At 48.0% G+C, this 17,770-nt stretch overlaps 1 protein-coding gene across 4 annotated transcripts in view; it reads right to left on the bottom strand.

The window, feature by feature from the left end:
- Nucleotides 1-15,621, bottom strand: part of kremen1 (kringle containing transmembrane protein 1) — a 94,668-nt gene extending 79,047 nt beyond the window's left edge. For 3 of the 4 annotated variants that reach the window (XM_086169564.1, XM_086169566.1, XM_086169567.1), the window contains exon 1: nucleotides 10,558-10,838. In XM_086169564.1, coding sequence (XP_086025690.1) covers nucleotides 10,558-10,654 — 97 coding nt within the window. In that variant the 5' untranslated portion in view covers nucleotides 10,655-10,838. Of the gene's footprint in view, nucleotides 1-10,557; nucleotides 10,839-15,224 lie in introns of those variants that run through there. The other variant, XM_086169565.1, reaches the window with a different exon arrangement.
- Between the last annotated feature and the right edge of the window lie 2,149 nt (nucleotides 15,622-17,770).

The following is a 17,770-nucleotide window of genomic DNA, read 5'->3' as shown; positions in this document are numbered from 1 at the left end:
CGTCTCACACAGTAGCAATTCAATATCCTCTCGTTATGTTCTTGGTTACGCTTTCCGAACTCCGGCTCGCATGTGACACCGCAAAATATACGTTCCGTGTCAAAACAGAGAGAAAATCCCTGGCCGGGCGCCGGGGACGTTCGTTTGAATCGGAATCGCAGGGCGACGACGACGACGGATTCGGCCCCCCTGACGACGGCGGCCGGGGTTTTGATTGACAGCGCGGCGGAGAGTCAAATTGTTTTCCCGCGCTGCTCGGAAGCGGCGGGCGAGGGGCCCCCGCGCCGACCTGCTCTTCATCAGCTGATAACACTCCTAATCCCACTCTGAAAGGGAAAGCTGTGGCTCCTGGACGTTTTTTTTTTTTTCCGCCGCTCCCTCCCCGCGGCCTTAAACCCTCCTTTAAAATTCCATTCTATGAGAATTAAATTGAGTTTTGATAATGAAAACTATTGTTTGTCTGGGAGTTAATCGAATTCACAGAAGAACATAAGGCTCCATGGCATTTCATTACGGCTTTCTGACTATTTGATTTACCCCCGCCCGGCGGAGTGTGTTCCACCTGATGGGCTCCGAGCGGCGAGTGGAGCCGAGAATGTCACTCGCCGTGGACCGGAGTGGGCTTCCTCACGCGTACGCAAATGTCAGGCTTTGGGACGAGGCGCCGCTCATGCATAATCCAGAGAGTTGTGAAAGTGCAGGTGCAGGACGGCGAACTGTTCCGGCACGGGTTATTTGGAAAGAGAAGAAAAAAAAAAAAAAAGCAGTCCGGTCCGAACTGACCCTCGAGTGGCGAAACCTCACAAATCGCCACGGCGGCCACACGAGTGAACTCTCCCACCTAAACATCGTTTATCTCCGCTCGACGGCTTAATTCCTCGGGAACAAACCGGCGACATCGCCGCTTCAAGGGGGCCGGGACGCCGTCACATGGTCGTTTTCAGAAACGCAATAACCGATCTAAGAAAAGATAAGATAAACTTTATCGGGGAAATTCTTTCGTCCCAGCAGCGTAACAGTTATAGTGTCACTAAATATAAATAGAGGGACAATTAGAAGATAGCAAAAGACATCCACACGTTTGCCATATCTCGGGAAAATATAAATTATCAAGTTTTGACAACTTGATCAGGTACTCTGATATCCGTCTGGTCCACAAAATTTTACATAACGCCGCCCCGCCTCCTCTTAAGACACACATCAAGCCTCGCTCCCAACTCACAAGTCGAGTGCGAAGGTCGGCGTCTAGAGGAGACCGCGATGTTCCTAAAAGAAAGTCCGCCTTTTCACAATCTGCCTTTTCCAGACAATGGGCTTCCAGACAATCTTAAGAACAATGACTGATTTTCACACCTTTACACGGGCCGTTAAAAATTGGATTCTGGAGCGCCAAACATGCTAACGCTAACAATGCCAGACGGGTATTTTGCCATCAGATGTTGCCCTTCTGGGTAACAAGTAACAATATCACAAAAATATCACAGCAAAAGCACTTTCAACTTGCAAAATACATATTTTATTGCCTGTTTATATATTGTATAGTTATTTTATTGCCTATCTGTATATTTTATATATACTGCTCAAAAAAATAAAGGGAACACTTGAACAACACAATGTAACTCCAAGTCAATCACACTTGTGTGACATCATAGTGTCCACTCAGGAAGCAACACAGATTCATTTGGACTTGTTTTAAGGACATTACATCAAAGTTGGATCAGCCTGGAGTTTGTTTTTACACTTTAATTTGGAGTGTGATTCCTAATCCAGACCTCCATGGGTTGATACAATTGATTTCCATTGATCATTTTTGTGTGATTTTGTTGTCAGCACATTCAACTGTGTAAAGAGCAAAGTATTTCATAAGAATATTTCATTCATTTAGATCTAGGATGTGTTTTTTAAGTGTTCCCTTTATTTTTTTGAGCAGTGTATATTGTCTATTTTATACAGTTTTATATTTGTATCGTCCAGGACTGCAGATGGAAATTAGCTACATCTCTGCCTCTGTGCTTAATGTATTTGTAATAATAAACTAATAAACTTCAAAACAAACAAACAAACAAACATAAATCCCCCTGCGGCCAGGGCGCGATGAATCCCACGCCGGTGCAGAGGCGAACGCTCCGGACGCTCCTTTGTGCGTGTTGTACAAAAACACACAACTCCGAGCGGCCTGAGGTGCATCTGTGCTTTATCCTTGTCGGTCCCAGCCGGCACGAAAGCTGCCTATTTTTGGTTATTCTTGTCATCGCTATTGTCACTCTATTTATATTGTCGTTTAGATCTGGTTGTCTGTTTTTTACCCTTAATGTTGTCCATTCTTATCCGTGATGTTGTAGCGTCCATTTATCCCTGGATGTCTTGCTATCTTCCGTCCTCTAACCGTCTCTCTATTTATATTTATAATCATATTTATTTAAATTTTTCTGACATTATAACCGTTACGCTGCTGTGACAAAGGAATTTCCGCTACGGGGATCAATAAAGTTCATCTTATCTTATCTTCAATAGATAGCAGAGAGAATAACAACAACATTGGACAAGAGAATGGAAAAAAAAAAAAGACAGTAAGGGTGAAAAAAAAGTGTCAACAGCGATGACAAAAATAAAATAAACAAAAATAAGCAGGGTGCGAATGGGATCTACGATCACAACTACAACACATTTGTAGTCTAGTTGTTATATTTCCTTTGAGAGTCACGAAACCGGGCAAACTAGCGCAGGGCCTTCACGGGGAACCAGGAAGGACGTGCAGGAAGTACTAAAGTAATAAGAAGTAATAAATGTCAGGGCCGGGGTAATAATCCCCGCAGACGGATTTGATTGACAGCTAGTTTGCTCGCGTCTGAAGGGGAACGGCCTGCAGCCACGAGCCTCTTAAATCTTCACTTTTGGATTCAGACCCCGGGGCGACTGAGAACCCCCCCCGAAAAAAAAAAAAAACCCCTCTCGATGGGCTCAAAAACCCGCTTTGCACGACTATCACATCTGCCGCTCATCATCGACCGCGGCGGAGAAACGGGGGCGGGTCGACGGCGCTTTGCGCGCATCCGGCTGAACAGGTGGAAGGATTTGCACACGAGGTGAGAGAGAAAAAATAAAAGACAAGAAAAACAAAGCGCGGCAGTTTAAGAGGAGGAACGAGTCGAGCCGGGAGCGACACGTACGGAGTTTGATCAAACAGAAGTCAGCCTTTGAACGCGACAGGATGAGAATGGCAGCGGCATTATAATAAGCACGATTGTGTTTATAATAACCGGGTCTGTTGCTCCGTTTTGGCGGTTGGCGGTTTTCTGGGCGGTCCGATCCCTTGGCGCGGCGGGACGAGGGCGTCGCCTGCAACCCGACCTCCGGGAGGAACCCGCCCGGGGGTCAACAGGAAGCGAAGGGACGGAGGCCGAGCGCCGAGCCGCACGTTTTGTTTTCTTTTTCCAACCGATGAGCCGGATACGGCTCGCTTTCATCGCAGGGGCGATGGGGCGGCTGTTCGAAACGCAACGCCGTGAGGCGTTCGGGGCGGGCGCCGATCTTTCACCGCCGCCGAGAAGCGGTTAATTTCTCCGATAAGTCATCGTTTTAAAAACCGAACTCGTTCTTTGATTGGCCGAGATCAGCGTCGGAAATCCAATTTATGAGTTGAGGCGATTGTTTCGGATTCTTTAAGTGATTTGGTTTTAACTCACCACAGACTCACACACACACACACATGCACGCCGGAGGGAAAGAAAAGAAACATGACAAAAATAATCGAAGCACACTGAGGGGATGTCCCACAGCCGAGCGGGGAGATTTTTCACGGGAGGCGTCGACGTGGCAGCGTCTGAGTCGAAGGCCGAGGAACCCGCGCGGATTCGTCGATCGGGCGTTCGTTGGCTCCCCGTTTTCGAACGACGCGCTCGACCGTTTTCCCGGTAATCGCTCTGTTTACTCGTCGAACGCGCCGTTTCTATTTTCTCCTTCGTCATGTGACCCGAACTGAACCCTCTCCTACTTCCAAACTGCGCACAGCGTTAGCGCCCACCCCCGCACCCAAAGCCCAGATCGGCCGCGGGTGACTTTGCGGCGCCGGCGGCGGTCGGAGCCGATGTGCCTTGTTGGTTTTTCGTTAGCGTGTTGTTGTTGTTGTCGAACTAAACTTAACCTCCCGTGGCATTCCGCCGGAGACGAGGAAGGGCGCGTACGGGCCGGTGTGCGGCCGATTATGCGCGGACACGACAAGAAGGGACCGGCTGACGGGTTTTGTTGGGAAAACGATCGCCTTTTAGGAAGATTAGCCCGTTCCTCGTGCCGGGACATCATTCAAACGATGAGCAGATTGTAAAAGCAAGCGTCGGCCGGTGATTGATGCGGACGCTCGGACACTTTGCGCGTCCTTGACTTGAGCGGCAGGTGATTTGCATCGTCCGGGGAAAGAGACGGATAGCGCAGACGTCGCCTTTCCCGTCTTAATCCGCCGGGTCTGAGGGATCCGGACGTAAAAGAAATCTCCCCCCCGAAGAGGTCAAAATAAAAGCCCGAAAGTCACAAACAGCAGATCCCCGGCGGTTCGTCTGATCTGCGTCTGCCGCGCAGAAGCTCCGCGGGGGAGGAGGAGGAGGTTTCCATCTCCGACCGGAGAGCCGGAAAAGCAGGGGGGCACCGCAGGGCCCACATCTGAGACGCAGACCACATGGATCTTCCTGCCGTGATGCCCCGTGACGCTCCCGGCGCCGAGCGGCGAGCCTTCGCCCCGCACGCCCGAAGCCCTCACGTTAAAGCCTTTAAGAAAATCTCTTCCGTCACAATCACCTCTCGGGTTTCCTCGAGGATCTGCTATTATCTCCGATTCGGAGGAACCCTCGGCGGCTCACAAAGCCCCCTCTGTCCGAGGGGGGTTACCGAGGTTGACGGTCCCTCGTCGTAAACCGCTCAGTGCGGACCTTGTTTACAAGTGGAGAGTGGATTAAGCGGAGACAGATATAGCGATTGGATGCGCCGGGCAGAGACAGGCGCCGCTGTGTGTCCCGGGACGTGACGCTTTGACATTTTGACGCGGGTCCCTTTAAAAACCCGGAGGTTTATGGAGCCTCCAGATGGCCACAAATGCCTTCCCGGAGACCCACGTGTCACCGGAAGCCTCGCGTCGAGATATTTATTTTCCCCGAGCCCCGGACGCGTCGCCGATGAGATGGCTTTTCTTTTTACTTTCCGAAGAACAATCAGCAGAAAAAGCGACGCCGATCGAAATCGGCGTCAGCGATTTTAAGCTCCATCTGCTGATGAGGACGACGCCGCGCGACCGCCGTGGGAATTTCCGCTCGCTAATTGAGCGCTAACCATCGACAGGCTAGAATGAAACGGACGGGCGTCTGCCGTCCAGCTGGAAATATCAATCCGCCTCGCCATCCCGCTGAGAGACGGCGTTATAAATTTGAAAATGGGAACGCCGCGACAAAGGAAAGGCGGCCCGTAATTAACATTATCGCCTCGATGTCTGATTAACAACAAAAAACAAACAGGGAATCCGCTGGCGGTAAACAAAACGCTCCCGGACGATTGATCAGCAGATCAATCCCGTTTTCGGGACTAGCGACACCTTGGTTACCGTTCGCAGCGGCCTAAATATATTCTAACAAGGGATTTGACACGATAAAAACAAATAAACGGATTAATTCCGTGTTTTGAAATTAATTAATCGTGAAATTAATCGCCTTTTTAATCGCGTATCTGTAAAGCGTTCTTGTTTCTAAGGTCTTCCGGAAGTTCTCATGCTACCCAAATGTGTGCAGGCGTGCACGTGAAATGAAACACGATTAATTCAGTAAATAAAAGCGTAAAAAGTCCCCGAACCTGAATATAACGAACAGACCAACGTACGTTACGGTCATCGGTTAGCAGCTCCTCGTTCACCGGACCGTCTGGAGGCTTTGTGTTTGCGACCGACGGTCAAGAAATAATCAGGCTTTCAAATCAGAATCCCAAGTTTCCCGCACCTGCATGCAAACGCCATGCAAATACGCACAAGGTGTCGGCCGCGGGCGGCATTTCTTTATATTTGAATAAAGATTCAAAAGCCTCCACGCGACGGCGTGTTAAACAAACGACCAGGCCGAGGTCCAAACCGACACGGGTGTTTCGGAAACGGACGGATAGAAAGGAGCCTCCTTGTCACTTTTAGAGATACAAAACGGAAAAGGGGGGGGGGGGAGGGGAACGTCATCCACAAACAGGATGTCGGAGGCAGGAGGAGGGAAGGGGGGGGGTCGGTGTCTCGGTCCATTTTGTCATAATTGGCCAGATGAAGGGCTACGAGCGCAGACGGGAGGAGAGCTTCATTTCCTTTGTGCCGCGCTGACTCACCATCGCTTCTTCGGAAGCTAGATGGGAAGGGGATCTTTCTAATCCCGCGCGACCTTGAGGTGTCGGACGATCCCGACATCGGGACCCGGAAGCACCGGAAGGGAAAACGCCTCGCCGATGCCCGGTCCCTCCCCGGTCGCTTCTTCTTCTTCTTCTTCTTCTCGTCGAACGTAAAAAAAAAAAGCCCAGCGGGCGTCAGGAGTTGACGTCGTCCTTGATTTACAAACGTGGAAATGTTGGAAAGGTTAGCGTTCCCCCGCTGATTTTCAGACAGGCGCAGCCGGGGTCGCTCAGCCAACAGTCAGTCTCTGACTCGGCGCGCCGCCAAACATCTGAATCAAGCGCGAGGCGAAGATTCCGATCGCGCTTCAAACCCGGCGAACATAGACGCCGCGCTAACGGCTGCCAAAAAACAATACAATCCCGGCTTTGCGTCTTTAGCGTCTTAACGTTTTTTTTATCTCGTGTTGTTCTGAGTCGCGTCTGCACGCCCGGGGCGGAGGAGGTGATACAAACCCGACTAACTCCGTTCCCCGCCGGACAAGCAGTAATGCTAATTTAAGCAACAGCTGAAGCCCGCGTGGAGCTACAAGGTGCCGCGGCCTTCATCTGACAGCCGTACGCCAGCCGGATAAGACACCTCGCGATGCAAACGGTCCCGACGAGACTTCTTCGCGAGTTATTTCATGCATGTCTGACTGGCAAAAACCAGAGAAAGGAAGTTGAAGCCCGCGAGGCGCTTCCGGCCTCCTCCGAATCAGCTCAACCGCTGGAACGCGAGCCGACGCTAACCTTAGCTCGTCTTCATTTCGCCTCATTTCTGACAGCTGTCTCGCGCCATCACGTCACGCCGCGTTGCCAAAATGTCAACGAGCGAACCTTTTCAAGCCTCTGCTTGACGGAGACAGAACCGCTTCGAGCCGATGATACCAAGGTAACGACTTCGCCCTTCTTCACGAGGAGCTCTCAGGGGAAGTATTCGGCGAGTCGGAAGATACCTCCGCCGCAGCGCCTGCCCGGCATCGCAATTGGTCATGAATAGACGGAGCATCCGATTGGAGGAGAGCCCGATGAACCCGCTAGCAATCGTGCTGAGTTTTTGCACCCAATGTCAATACTGATACGTATGCTAACGAGTACTTTACCCGTAATATCACAAGTACAAGCAATCATTCCCCCCCCCCCGGATTTTCTCAGTCGGCTGCGTCCGACAACACACGGGTGCGTGTCCAAAAAACCAACGTGGGAACACGTGCAAGAGCTCAGGCGTCGGTCAAGCTGGCCTTAAACCCGACTTAATATCAATTTCAGGGGCGTCGCGGCGCAGAGGGGAGTGCGATCGTCCTTGGAACCCAACATTTCTGGTTCGGTTCCCGGCTCCTCCTAGCATGTGGAAGTGCTGTTGAGCAAGACAAGGAACACCTAAGTGCTCCCCTGGCGCCGCTAGATGGCTGCCAATAACTCAAGGTTCATCCATGACGGGTTAAATACAGACAGGAATTTCCCGCAAGGGATTAATAAAGTACAGCAAAATCAAATGGAAACAAATGGCCTGCTGTCAGTATCCTAACTGTTAGGATTAGACGTCCAAGGCAACACAAAACGCATTTGGTTGGTCATCGGACAGAAGTTTCGCCAAAAAGGAAGGCGAATATTTTACCGTGAAACCTCCCATTTGCATGTTTGATAGGTGAGCGACGGCGAAAAGGCTCGCTAATCTTCTCCGGTTCACTTCAGCCATTGACGTGGGCGGACCGGAGGAGGCCTCCTGACACACATACAGGAAATATCTGTTTAGTGGGCCGTCTCATATCTGGGAACCGGGTTAACTCTTGTCTGCCGTCTTTGTTCGGTCTGCTAACTGTCACTTTGTATTTGCGCGGCGGCTAAGCGCCTCCACGTTTCCCTCCCGGAAAAGGAGCGGCCTCAGACTGGTAAACACGCGCCGCCGGCGGCGGTTCTCCGGCCGAGCCGCCTCGCTAAACATTTCAACTCGGTGATGCATCGCTGATTCCGAGCAGAAAAAAAAAAAAGCGCCTCCGACCTGCCAGACTGGTCACGGACAAAGTACGGAACGGCGTCTGGAGTAACCCGGCGGATTAACCGGCTCCGGCCTCGTTACCAACTCGGAGAGCGGGTCGGTTATACCTCCGCTTGACGGCTCTGACGCTCCCCGTCTGCGTTTTGAGAGACGCGGCATCTGCCTTCGGGTTCAGGCCGGGCGCCGACCCTTCGCCGGCGAGCGACCTTAAAAAACACGAATCATCAACGACCTCCTCCCGCATGGTTGTGTCTGATAATCCCGCGGCACGGGAAGGAAAACCCTTCTCGCTGGAGGTTTGGTCGGTCCGGGATAATCGTTTTTAGACGATCTCGTCGGAAAATCCAGACGTTCCTCCAGCAGACGGCTCCTTCTGGTCCGAGAGTCCCGAAACTCCGCGAGATACGGTCGAAACTGGTCCGGTAAGAAAGTGGCCGGATAAGTTTCAACAAAAAACAAGAAAATCTGGAGGGAAATGATCTGGCAGAAGTTCAGCTGTATCTCCGTTTCTACTGATTCGCACGTTCGGTAGAAGTTGTATTCGATGACAACCTAAAGCCTAAAAACAGAAGCTCGTCTTCAGGGTGAAAGCTCGACGGAGACACCTTTAAGTCAGACTTAAGTCGGGCTTTCGTATCGACGGTGCTGGCGGTTGAAGGTCCCGGCTTGTGCATTTGCACGCCGGCGGCCCAGAAACTCCACAGCGGAGAAAGAAACCAAACCAAAGAAAGAAGGCAAGAAAGCTTTCTGATAAATTTCAAAAGATGAGCAAAGTCTGGGAGGAGGAGATGTGAAGATCCGGCCGAGGTTCAGCCGCATCTCTATTTACACTCAAACTAAACTCCCAAAACTGGGATCGGAGTTTTTTTCACGTTCGGTAAAAGTCGCGTCGGTCGTTTTTTCCGAGCAGGTGCCCTGGACGCATCGCCCGGAGGCCTCTGAATAAACCCTTTGGGACGAGAGCAGAATGGATTCGCGTAAAGTCAGACTTAAGCCAGGCTTAAGTCGGACCCCGGACGAACGGCACCGGCCGTCGGAATCTGAGCCGGATCCCCGGATCGAGCCTGGATTGCAGCGAGCCCTGAGGAGGTTTTCGGGAAAACATCCCTCCCGGCGATTTTTGGATCTCACATCCCGTTTGACCTTTTAATTACACGGGCCGAGCGTATTAAGGGCGTCCGGCCAGAGGAGACGGGCACGGAGGAACGGCCCTGCAGGAAATGATTGTTTTACTGTACAGTAAAATAACGGCACAGCTGACTGGAACTAAACATAAACTTGGCCGAGGCTCTCTCGCTCCTCTCCACGGCGTTACGAGGGGGAACACCATGGCTTTAAATACTTTGTTAATACATAGGTACACATGGGAGCACTTACGCACTGGCCCAGATGGCGAAGCCTCTAATTTGAAATCCCGGGCTATAATTAAGAGACAAAAAAATTAAAAAGGAAAGCCTGCGGATTTGCTGCCTCGACATGAAACGCGGCGCAAATTACAGCGAGCAGAGGGCCTGGTTTGTGCGGTCGCCGTTATTAGATATTCACATTAAGGCGGAATATTCTCTGGGAAAGATGCGTTTTTTTAAGGGGGAATTTAGAGGTCGGGGGGTCAGAATGAAGACGTCACCTATCCGGCAACAAGCTGCCCACCTTAAAATCCGGAATAAATGTGGGTTGGAGGGGGAGGAAGGAGGGGGGGGGGGGGTAGCAGGTACACGTCTGCGCCGGAGGCTGCAGAACCGTGCGGGACGCGCCGTGCGTAAAAGGCTGCAGCAGGCGTGGAGGATGGAATCCAACTCCTTAAAATAAGTTCAGGAATGGAGGTGGAGATGCACGTTTGCTCTCCAGTTGTGGGTGGAAGAGGGAAACATCTGGTCGTGAATTAAAAAAAAATAAACTTCACAGCGTCCCCGGTTCTGAATGGAGAGATCTGTGACATAACACACACACACACACACACACACACGCATGCATGCATGCATGGATGGATGGATGCATACACACGGCGCTGCGTCCCCGCGGTGCGCAAAGCTGTGGAGCAGCGGCTCCGGACGCGGTATATATCTGTGTGTGTGTGTGTGTGTGTGTGTGTGTGTGTACAAAAAGTCGCTTAAATCCGCAATGAGAGAAGGAAGAGGAAGAGAAGGAGGGGAAAGAAAAGCAGTCAAACTCACCGGTGTCGAAATGCCCGAACGCAGAGCAGGAAATAAAGCCAGCGAGGAGGAAGAGCAGCGGCAGGAGCGGCGCGGAGGAGCGGCTCCGGGGGTCCATGGCGGGGCGCCGCTCAGGTGGAGCGCAGCCCGGCGTCCGGATGCACGGCGGCGGCGGTGGAAGAGCTGCTGGAGCCGCTGGAGCTTCTGGATCTGCTGGAGCCGCTGGAGCTTCTGGAGCTTCTGGAGCTTCTGGAGCTGATCTCGGCCGGAAAAAAAACAAAAAGTGGTCCGAACTTCGCGGCGACTTGACTGCGCTGACAGCGGCGCGGCGCGGAGCAGATAGTCCGGGAGAAGCGAGGGTGGGTTGGGAGGGGGGTGGAGGGGTGGGGTGTGTGTGTGTGTGTGTGGGGGGGGGGGGGATCCTATTTCTGAGCCATGTGACAGGAAGCTGGGGCAAACATGCAACCTGCGGCGCGGAGGGAGCAGCGGGAAGAAAAGAGGAGGTGGAGGGAGGGAAGGAGGGAGGGAAGGAGGAAGGGTGGGTGGAGGCTGGACTCTGCTGCATTCAGCAGCAGGTTTGCAAAGTGCAAAACCCTTCCCTCTCTCTTTCTCTCTCTCTCTTTAAGTTTGGGACTTATCTCACAAAAACTACCACCTGTAAATAAGAATAAACCATAATCACACATTTATGGCAGAGGCCTGAACACCGATGGGTCTCATCTGAAGCTCAAACCCAGGGAACATCATGGCAGACTTTTTATGCTAAATTAATAAAAGTCCCGTCATAATCCATCCCGGCGGTCCAGGTTCTCGGGGGATCTCGCCGCCGGCGTGGTCACGTCACGCGTTTAAGACGCCTTTCCTTCAATCCGAGGCCCAAAACATGCAGATGTTTATGTTATCATTTCGTTTCGGTTGTCTACTTTCACCTGCCGTCTATCTATCGTGGATGTCTTGGTTTTTCTAATTGTCTCTGTATTTATATCTACATTTATTTGACACTTAGAATCTGTTACGCTGCGGTGACAAAAGAATCCCCCCTATGGGGATCAATAAAGTTTATCTTATCCGACCTGCAAAGATGCACCGGCGGGTCGATGCCGGTTCGGCGCGAGGCCCTACCGGATGACCTCGAACGCCACTTTGTCATCCAACGGGAGGGGGGCAATTTCGCCGAGCACGCCGGTAATCTGCCCGTCAGGCAGCCGGAAACGGTTCGGGGAGCGACCGCTATCTGGGATTATGTTTGGCCGACCGCAGTCGGAGGACCTCGGACGTCCACACATCATTTTAATGGCTCCGGGCGGGAAAATGGGAAAAGGATTTACACACACAAACACAAACACACACACCGGCCGTCTCTCCGCACAATTTAGATGAGCGGAGATACGGACGCGTCGGGGGAAATTATTTGGCCTGTTATGTATTAGAAGGTATTTCTTTTTTTTTTCTTTTATTTGTATTGGTGCAGCGGCTCTGGGATGAGGAGAACGGATTGGGTCGTGGAGGCGGCGGGACACGGGTTTACAAAACATGCAAACGAGCTCGGACGCCAATTAGCATCCAGGCTACGTTAATTAGCTCCCACCGCCTCGACGAGGTAAAACCCCGAAACAGGTGCGGAAGCGGCAGACGTCAAACAGCGCCCCCCCGTGTCTACGAGGGGGAACCGGCGGAGCAGGGCCCGGAGCCAGGAGGTGGGGGGGGGGGCTCCCCATGGGGGGCTAAAAATAGAAAACCCAGCATGACCTCATCGCTCGTAAAAGAAACGAGCCCGGCAATTACTTCGCAGGCCGATGTGCGCCCCGACCGGAGGGGCGCGCTGCGGGATCCCCCGACATGTGTTTTGCCAAATCATATTTTATAAACCACTAAAAAAAAAAAAAAAAAAAAAAAAAAAAAGTTAAATAAATAAACATTTTACACATCCGTGAAACGTCGCACAAAGTGCCATGATGTCATTTATTTTATTTTTTTGCGTTTTTTTACGGTGACGTTCACAGTCCGATCATGCAGCGTCCAAATTCATTCATTCATTCGTTCATTCAAGGTCGCAGCCACAGCCAATCCCAGCTGCCGTTGGGCAGAGGCGGGGTTCACCCTGGACCAATCACAGGGCAGCGTATAGGTCAATCACAGGTCATGCAAAGAGCCGGTTTGTTCATCTGGGCAACGCACAACCACCAAAGCTCGGAAAAGGAGGATTTATTTTTTTTATTCTACCGCTGTTCTAGCAGTTCTGACCATCGTCGCCGCCTCTGAATGTAACGTCCAATCAGAGTGCGGCGTGCAACCCTTCTAAACCTGAATATCACCTCCGGTTCTGTCATCGACTCTCATGTGAAGTCATTTTTATATTAAGAAAAATAAAATAAAAATCAATGCGTTCTCTACGGGTCCATCTGCAGTCGGCCCTCGCCATAAGCGGTATCAACATATTTTTATTATTTCATTATGTCACTCGTTTTTATGACAAAATAAGTACTTTTCTAGGGTGGCGACCAACCGGAACGCAGTGTTCTGTATCCTGCTCTCTGATTGGCTCAGCGACCGTGGCGTCTCCTGAATAGCAGGACGCACTCAGCGTCCGTTTCGCTGCTCGTAGCGTTGCAATGCGGTGCGTTTGTGTGAATTATACTGGAAGTGTTTATAAGAGTATGGGAGAGGTTAATTAGAGTGTGGGGAGGGTCATAAAGCGTTAAAATAAATACAAATAATAAAACAAAAATATGGCCGCTGCTTCATGGATTTTCATTTACTGGTTCTGGAACGTAACCCTCGCCATAAACAGAGTACGAGTGATGACTTTTGAAAATAATCTAATGAGTATTTTAGTCTTGTATCTTATGCATAATAATTCATTCATTAATATATATTTTATTATTATTTTTAATGGCATCAAAATGTGACTTGTTACTTTCACACTACTTTCACATAGTTTTATTTGTATTTCTTATTCTCCCCCACCCTTTTTTTATATATATATATATATATATACTGTTTATACAATTTCCTACGATTATTTATTATTCTTATGTTTTACTTGAAACTCTGGCACAACAATTTCCTTCGGGATAGATAAAGTTGTTCTTTTTCTTATTCTTATTTTAGATTGTTTCATTTTTAAAATGTAATTTTAAATTTGAAGATTGTAGTGATCTTGTTACATCTCACTTAAAGGTGTTAAAATATTTTGTTGCTCTTTCTGCAGCGCCAGTAAAAGGATGACCGGTGGATGCTGCTGGTGGATCATTTAAATTTGTTTTTTTTTAATGTTTTTATTTTACAAATACAAGAAGGACTCAAATAGGCAGAGTTTTTTGTTTAAAAGTAACCTTCAACGCAACATCTTTTTTTTCAAAGTGTTTTATAGCATGCAGACATTTCATATCCTTTTTCTCTGCAGTTGTGCATTGATTAAAAAAAAAATGCAAAACTTTTTTTTTAAACATAGCATAAAGGCAACAAAAAAAACAAAACAAAACACAATATGCAGCGTTAATTTATTTTAAATTTTAAAAGGGTTGTGTGGTTCCCGGTGTTTTCTTTACTGCGGGGAAACGGCTCCAAACGGCTCTTTGAGTGGCAAAGGTCGCCGACCCCTGACCTGGACGTACCTTCCTCACAGCTCGCGTAGCTAAAGGGAACATCTTTGTGTTCATCTCGCCACCCGTTGGTTACAAGTTGTATTGCAATGCAATTTTAACAAGACAAACGTAAATTATGACAACTATCTCATCGCCGGTCAATCTAACGCAAGGGTCGGCGACTGCGGCTTCGAGTGGCTTAAGGAAAATAAATTATAAGTATTTAATTGACGTGTTTTTTATTTGTTTTAGTTCCTTTTTTTAATTTTAGTTCTAAACTGGAGGATTGTTGTGATCTTGAAATATTAAAATAAAATTACATTTATTATTTTTCGACGCTCGAAGCATACGTCACACTCGCGGAAGCCCGTTTACCCGCCAAGACGCCGTAAATTTGTCGAGACTTTAAACCCCAGGTAGGAAAAATATGAAAAAGCGATATATTCAGTGGTATCTTTATTTCAAAAAGTAACTGCGGCTCCCAGTGTTTTCATTTCGGTGGAAACCGCGTCCAAATGGCTCTTTGGATGTTAAAGGTTGCCGACCCCTGGTCTAACAGGTTAGTTAGTCATTGTTGCAAAAGTCGCCCTCCCTGGTAATTTCATCAACAACCAATCAGCCGTAGAAACAATCATTCACGCGTCGTCCTGAGATCTTCAACCTTTCACCCTCGCGGTCGCATTTGTGTACGATTTAGCGCCTCCGACGGAGCTCCGGTGTAGTTTTTGGGCGGCGGGAGGAACCACGAGGAACCCCACGCAGACACGGCCAGAGCAACGTCCAAGTTACCATCATTTACGAACAATAAGCCGCTACTTTTTTCACTGCGGCTTAAAGGGGGGCTAATAATGGATTTTTTTTTTTTTTTGGGCTAACGGGCTTCGTGGTGCCAAAACATTTAGCCTCGTCACGTCGGGCCGATTAAATTACCGCGAAATCCTGAGGTTGTTCGATTGCGACACTGAAAAAGACGACTTGCATTGGAAGATAGCGATCAGCTGGAGCAAAACAAGGAAACCACGTGTGCTTCTTGTCTATTGTATCTCTATAATCTCCCGGTTATCGTCCGTTAACCAATAACTAAGAGTTAGTCATCAATACCTTTCTGCAAAATCTCCTGGTCTGTGGGACTCCGGATCGATGCGGAGTCAAGCGTCCATGTTGGGAGGATAAAACATGATGGGAGACGGAACTATGGATTAAAAAAAAAAAAAAAAATCAATGACGGGTGTAGCAGTTGGGTGCCGGGAAACACAGGTGCAGCTTAGAAAATTTAAATATTGCGAGAATTTCAGTCATTTCAGCAAGTGGAACCCACATATCAGGGTGTCAAACTCTTTTTCACATCACCATAACGGCTGCACTCAAAGGGCCACATGTAACAGTATAAATGTAACAAAAAATAAATGTAACTACTCCTTAATGTTAAATAACTCAGAATTTATTACTCATTCAGATCCACACGTTTGACTCATTTATTTTAAGACGATCAGACCTTTTCAGACGTTCTCGCCATATTTGGCCCGCAGGCCTTGAGTTTGACACATGTGCCATGTATGAGACAGATTTAATTATTATTTAATGTCATTTTATTAATAGCTCAACTGCTAATTTACTCAAAGAATTAAGAAACAAAGGTTTGAAATGTTTCACTCAATGCGCAATGAATCTATATGCCGTCATTTCGTCATAAAACACGATGGGAGACGGAACAATGGATAAAAAAATAAAATTAAGAAAAATAAAAAATCAATGACGGGTGTAGCAGTTGGGTGCCGGGAAACACAGGTGCAGCTTAGAAAATTAAAATCTCATGAAAAAGTTCTCTATTTTTTTTTTGTCAGTCATTTCAGAAAGTGGAACCCATATATAATAAAGATGTAATTATTTTTAGAGTCATTTTATGAATGGATAAACTGCTAATTTACTCAAAGAATTAAAAGGTTGAAATGTTTCACTCTATGTTTAATGAATCTATATATCGTAATTTCACACGTTTTCAACACTGAGGCTTAAACAACGATGCGGCTAATTTATGGATTTTTAGGGGGGGGCTGACGATTAAACGCCGCCAAAACGTTGATCCTCGTCAGTGAAATTACCGTGAAATCCTGAGGCCGTTCAATTCCGACGCCGAAGAAAACAACTTTAATGGTTTTAGTGTTCAGGAGGAAGACAGAGATTGCGATCGGCTGCAGCAGGACAAAGCAGGGATGGAAAATGAACGGACGGATGGACTTTTTCCTCGTGTTATTTATTACTAATCTTTTTCATCAGTCGGGTTACAGGAACTGATCAGAAAAAAAGCATTTCCAATACGTATTTAAGAATAAGAATAAGAACAACTTTGTTTATCCCGAAGGAAATTGTTGTGCCAGTGTTACAAGAAAAATACAATAATTAATAATAGTAGAAAATTGTATCAACAGTAAAATAGAAAAAAAAAAGAGAAAAAGGGAGAATAAGAAATACAAATAAACCATAAAGTGTCTTAAGTGACAAGTGAAAACTATAAAGTGTTTTAAGTGACAAGTGAAAATTATAAAGCGTCTTAAGTAACAAGTGAAAGATAAGGAGTGCACAAGAGTATGAAAAAGAGTATGAAAATGAATCCAACATTTGTGGATGTTACCGGTATCTATTTAATTAAAAGTTTTTAAAAAATGTTTCTTTCTATCTAAATATCTCATGTTACAACATGAACACCTGCGGCTTATGGACAAGTGCAGTTTATTATGTACAGATAGATTTATTTTATTCTTTTTAGCCGGTGCGCCTTATAGTGAGGTGCGCTCAATAGTCCAGAAATTACATCTGTCGGAGTCACTCTTTCACTTTTTCACTTTATTTTGATCGCAATTTTACGTGATTCTTATTTCACCCTCATTCCTTATTTATCTATAGATACGTGCTACCTCTTTTGTCCCCAAATTGTCCATCGTGGAATATCTCGTACAACGTGACACCTACGGCTTATAGACAAGTGCTGCCTATTTATGTACACAAATGTATTTATTCATTTTTTGCTTATATTCAGGTGCGTTCAACAGTCTGGAAATTACAATTCAGATGTTCTTCTCTCCGGAAGGACTGAGATATGAACCAATGAGCAGATGTCAGATTTGAAGGCATTTTCTCTCCGATCGTCTGGGACATCTGTTGCGCGGTGACGGGATTTTAAAATCTCGTCCAACCCGTTTCACCGCTCCCATCCCTCACCTCTGAATCCGCGGACGTTTTCGCGGTCGGATGTGGCGCAGCTGTCCGGCCTCCCTTCGAGTCGTCGGTTGGACGGAGTCTCCGTGTTCTCTTTGTGTCCGGAGATGATCTGCGAACGAGAGCGTCGTATGTTTTTTATAATGACGTGAACGGGAGTGAATTCGTACGCGACGGGCCGGCGATGGGTCCGAACGCGGGATAAAGAGGAAAAAAAAAAAACGACAAAAGAAATCAAATACGACCGAACTTCTCGGTTCTGCAGCCTTGGAATCCCGCCGGACGGAACGAGACATTTGTGAGAAAACGCTCGGCTTGCAGGTGGAGCCAAAAATAAAGCCTGTTTTTCTTTTCTTTTTTTTTTTCTGTTACAGGAATTCCTCCTCCACATCATGAAAATCGCAGAGTAAACAAGCCGCCTGACTTCCTGC

This window comes from Fistularia commersonii, chromosome 22 (genome assembly GCF_037954325.1).
Source record: "Fistularia commersonii isolate RoL2024-O1a breed Wild chromosome 22, RoL_Fcom_v1.0, whole genome shotgun sequence".
NCBI lineage: Eukaryota > Metazoa > Chordata > Actinopteri > Syngnathiformes > Fistulariidae > Fistularia > Fistularia commersonii.
Note: the sequence above shows the minus strand (reverse complement) of the source record. Positions and strands in the feature narration are given on the sequence as shown.